Source organism: Trachymyrmex septentrionalis, unplaced genomic scaffold (genome assembly GCF_001594115.1).
Source record: "Trachymyrmex septentrionalis isolate Tsep2-gDNA-1 unplaced genomic scaffold, Tsep1.0 scaffold68, whole genome shotgun sequence".
Lineage (NCBI taxonomy): Eukaryota > Metazoa > Arthropoda > Insecta > Hymenoptera > Formicidae > Trachymyrmex > Trachymyrmex septentrionalis.
In genome coordinates this window covers 294,731-299,286 of record NW_017305862.1, presented here as the reverse complement: position 1 = coordinate 299,286, position 4,556 = coordinate 294,731, and the positions used below count along the sequence as shown (strand labels likewise).

The 4,556-nt window shown below is 36.6% G+C and overlaps 1 protein-coding gene across 2 annotated transcripts; it reads left to right on the top strand.

The window, feature by feature from the left end:
• The first annotated feature begins 1,123 nt into the window (after nucleotides 1–1,123).
• On the top strand, nucleotides 1,124–3,208 carry LOC108753303 (trafficking protein particle complex subunit 12). 2 transcript variants are annotated; one of them, XM_018494789.1, is made up of 2 exons: nucleotides 1,124–1,194; nucleotides 1,433–3,208. In XM_018494789.1, exon 2 carries the CDS (start codon nucleotides 1,487–1,489, stop codon nucleotides 3,062–3,064), a length of 1,578 nt encoding a protein of 525 aa, XP_018350291.1. In that variant the 5' UTR covers nucleotides 1,124–1,194; nucleotides 1,433–1,486; the 3' UTR covers nucleotides 3,065–3,208. The 2 variants fall into 2 exon arrangements, with proteins under 2 accessions (XP_018350291.1, XP_018350290.1); XM_018494788.1 differs by having other exon boundaries at nucleotides 1,152–1,356.
• The last annotated feature ends 1,348 nt before the right edge of the window (nucleotides 3,209–4,556 follow it).

The window sequence follows — 4,556 nt, the reverse complement described above, 5'->3', positions numbered from 1 at the left end:
CTACTATGTAAAATGTTTATTATTGAATTATAACTTTTTGACATCTGTAGCGTGGCTGTATGCTCCTTTTTACTTAACCTTCTTAACATTGAGCCACTTTCGAATATTGAAAAAATATTGAAAAAAAAAATAAAAATACGTTCAGGATTGAAAAGCATTTATTTTAATACATTCGTGAATCAATATTTCTGAAAATCTGAATCCTTTTCAAAAATTTGAATCCATCCTTGATGGAAACTAGGCCATTGTTGAAGTAATAGGTTTGTGATATAAGATCTATTTGCATGAAATCCTCAAATATTTTTTGGGCGTTGAAACTGACCCAAGTTTTTCGGAAAAATGTTATGTAACCAGGTGAAGTACTCTCGTAAATGCACAGTAAGAAAGTGAATTTTAAGTAACTTTTGATTGGCTGTGTGTTTCATAATCAGCGCTGTTATACGCAGAAAAGTGCACATTGAGGAACATTTGATTGATTATTTCCAGTATTGTTATCGTTATTATGCGCAATGGGTGCATCAAGAGGTGCAACCGCTCACTGACCGGTCAGTGAATTCTTGCACCTGTTTGATCTATATTTTTACATTTAATAAAATATGCCACTTAGATGCTAGAGCTCACTGAGCGCTCAATAAGCGGTCATGCTTCTGAATGCACCATTGATTGCGTAAAGCGGACTTAACAGTTGAGTGAGCGCTCAACTCGGTTTAACTCAGGCCGGAATCAGATTATGCATTGAAGATTGAGATTAAAGATTAAAGATTGAAATTTCATCTATGAGAATAAAGACATTTTGGCTTCTTTTGTTCTAATTGGTCAAACATTAATCCTTTTTGTTGCTAAAACAGCTGGTTAGAGCAGCTCGTAAAAATTTATCTTAAGTTGAACCAAGATTAAAATTAATCTACGTTGGTGGAAATGAGCATAAATGTCAACAAGGATAGAACGACGTTTGTGTCGACTTGTGTCATCAAATGAAAAGCACTTATAAACACTTCCTATGATCTTGAGCTTTAGGTTTTGAATGCATCCATAGGTGCCTTGGATGAAGTTTTTGAACGCAGCTTAGAGCAGTTCAAGTAAAGTTTTGGAACGCAGTTCAGATAACACTGATCCGCTGATGGCGCTGGTAATGCAGATTTTAGAAATTGGAGCAAATAACCTCAATTAGAGAATAACCTTTTATTGTCAACAGTTAGTATTGAGAGTTTTGTGACTTTGACAACCGTGATATTGCGAAATATTTGCTGCAGAAATTGCTTGCAGAAATTTTTGAGAATACTAAAATATTGAGGGAAAATAGAATAGCGTTTATAAATAGAAAGAAGAATAGGAAAAGTCTCGAATTTGATATGTGTACGAAATATAATCTGTTGCATTTTTTATTGGAATAACAATAATTTTTGAGAAATTGTTAATTTATATTTTTCAGATAACATATGTACATTCGACCCTTAGACTAAAATAATCTAATTGCAAGAGAGAAATGGCAGAAAATAATACCATCAAGTCAAGAGACAGAGACATGAACATTAACGATATCAGTCGTTATTTAAACAGTGCGCCGCCTACGATTTTCGATGAGATCATCGCATTTCAGAAGCCTGGTTTATTCGATGTACAATCGGCTACTATGAGTCGAGTCTGCGACTATAATCCTTTATCCGATGGTGGACAGACAAGCGCCTTTGACGCAGATTCTCTGTGTACATCTACAACTTCATTGTTGGACGCCACAGTTGATCGGATCGAGCACAGCACATTGAATGATGCCTATAGAGACATGTGGATACCATCGGAACATACTCGCAAGATATTACGATCTATTGCAACCATTGCGACTGGTACAAATCACCTGGACCATGAGAATCTCACTATGCCTGGACTGGCAGTACAGGGTGATATGCCTGATTTAATCAAGAATGCCTCTATCCACTTCCTAGGCGAGGACGAGAATATCCATCGGAATGTGCTCACAGCGTCTGATGTGACACAAGATGAGCGCGGTCTAAGGAATTTGATACAAGCTGGCTGTTATCGAGCAGCGATCAATTTATCTGGTAGATTGCTGGCTATCTATGCTCAAGGCTATGGCAAGATTAATCAACCCAGCAAGCACACACCTCATTCTCTGCAGCTCTGGTATACAAGACTGTCACTCTTGGCCAAATTGCGGCAGATGGATGTGCTGGAAAACGAGTCGAAGCCGTTCGGCAATTTGGACAAACCTGATATGTATTTCACTTTTTATCCTGAATTATACGGCACTAGACCAGGTTCCATGGCATCGTTTGCATTCAGATTATTACTGGCAGAAATCCCATCTTACTATGGTAAACCAAAACAAACTTTAGAAAATTTGTACAAATTATTAGCGACCGTTAATCAAATTGTAGCCAATTTCCAAGTTGGTTTCAGTGATGAGGGAATATTTGCAAAAATCAGCGAATCTGATCAGCAAGATGCCGTGAAACTATGGACTGCCAGGAAATCTAGAATCTTGGTCTCCGTCATCAATTGCGCTATTGGCATGAGAAATTACATTCTCGCGATAGAGATACTAGAAGATCTATGCAAGTTACCTGATTGGACTATAGAACAGATAGGTATCTTAAGGTCAGCCATAGGAAGGGTACATTTGTTTCTTGGTGACGTTACAGCGGCAGAAAAATTTCTTGTCCGCATTAATAAGGAGGAAAAGGCAACAAGTGTCAGAGAGCTGGTTGATAACGGTTTAATGGCAGTTGCGCAGAATTCCTTTCAAGAAGCTTACAACTGCTTCCAAACTGCATCGACGATGGACCCGTCCAATGTAATGTTGATTAATAATATGGCAGTGTGTTTGTTGTACACTGGTCAGCTGAAAGCAGCTGTGTGGTTATTTGAGAGCATTGTTAATAGAAACCCGTTAAAGAGTCTACAAGAACCGATTTTACTAAATATGTGTACGTCTTATGAACTACACACGACGCACTGTAAGCAACCGAAATTACATCTATTGCGACAGCTAAATAGATACAAGGGTGATGCTGCCGATATTCAGTGTTTAAAACTAGCGATGTAATATTAGTCATGAATTATCATATTGTTAACATTAACACATTGCGATCCGAGTCCGTTATTTTTACGAATTATATATTGTAGTTTAATTTATAAGAAAGTGTATAAAAATACTACGAGGATTCAACGCAAATACTTACAGTGTCGTTTTTTTTTAAACTTAATCTAAGTTATAAATTCTATCAGCTTTATTAAAAATTATGTTTGTTAAAAATTAGAAAAAAATTTAACTAAATTTAATTCTGCAATTTTTTATTAGTTTTCTTACGTTTAGAAATGAGACCACCGATACTTTGACTAAATAATTACAATTCTTGTTATTATTTTTTAGTTTAATTGCTCAAGTTGTACTTTGGATCGGATCACAAAGCGTTAAGCCTCAGGGAAGATGTAAATGTGATATTAATAAGAATAAAAGTATGTTTTGTTATATTCCAGGCTCTGAACTTTTTTCTTTTTTATTCTCATCACGTTAATATATAATATGCTATTTACTATGTCATGCTCTACCAACGTACTTTGGCTTATATTGCAGTCGAGCTTTTTATATATAAAAAAAAGTATGTGATTACGCGTCCCGAATTTTCCTCCCAGGGTAATCGATCACACAAAAAACACAACAGCGGGGCATCAAAGTAAAATAGCCTTTATTACATCGTGAAACGAGGACAATTTAACGAATGTTCAACAATTGCTATAGTTTTCTCTCCACCTCACACTCTCTCCCTCGCTCTATTTCTCTTTTCTTTTTTTTGCTCTCGCACGTGTCGCTGAACACGTGTGATTTGCGCGCACGTTTTTCCTCTTTCTTCAGTCATTGAATTTTTCGCTTTTTTATTACGTTCTCTTTTTAATCGAAAGAATTATTACGGATGTTACAGCATTCTCCGAAAATATATATTATGCAATAATCCGGTGTGTGTGTCTTTTTGCTCTTTCTTGCGTTTATAGTGTGTAATTTCTTCTTGATCATTTTTTCTGCGCATCAGTTTTCACACTTCCAATTTCTCTCACTGTTTCCTCGTTTTCTAATTTTCCTATCATTTTACTTTTCTTATCTTTATTCTTTAAACTGGCTAGTTTACTCTTTCGCGCTTTTTCTCACTTTCTCACTCTCTCTCTCTCTCTCTCTCACTCTCTTATTATCGCGCGATTACATAGTAGCACATTATTATTAGATTATCGACTTTCTCACTTGCATTCTCTCTCGCTCTCTCTCGCTCTCTCTCTCTCTCTCTCTCTCTCTCTCTTTCTCCCTGCAGAATAAAGGCACGAACTGGCGGAAAAGTCGGCCTAACTGTATAATATTTTCATTTATTTATTATGGATGGAACTTCGTGTCACAATACAATTATTATTTTTTTTTCTTTATTTCTTCTCTTTCCCCACCGTCGTCCCATGGGCCTTACGGCGATTTCGGCCCATTTGAATTGTTAGTGCCGCGTAAGTTAACGATATAGTGAGCGCAGCGCAAGGATCTCCTCGTGTCGATATAT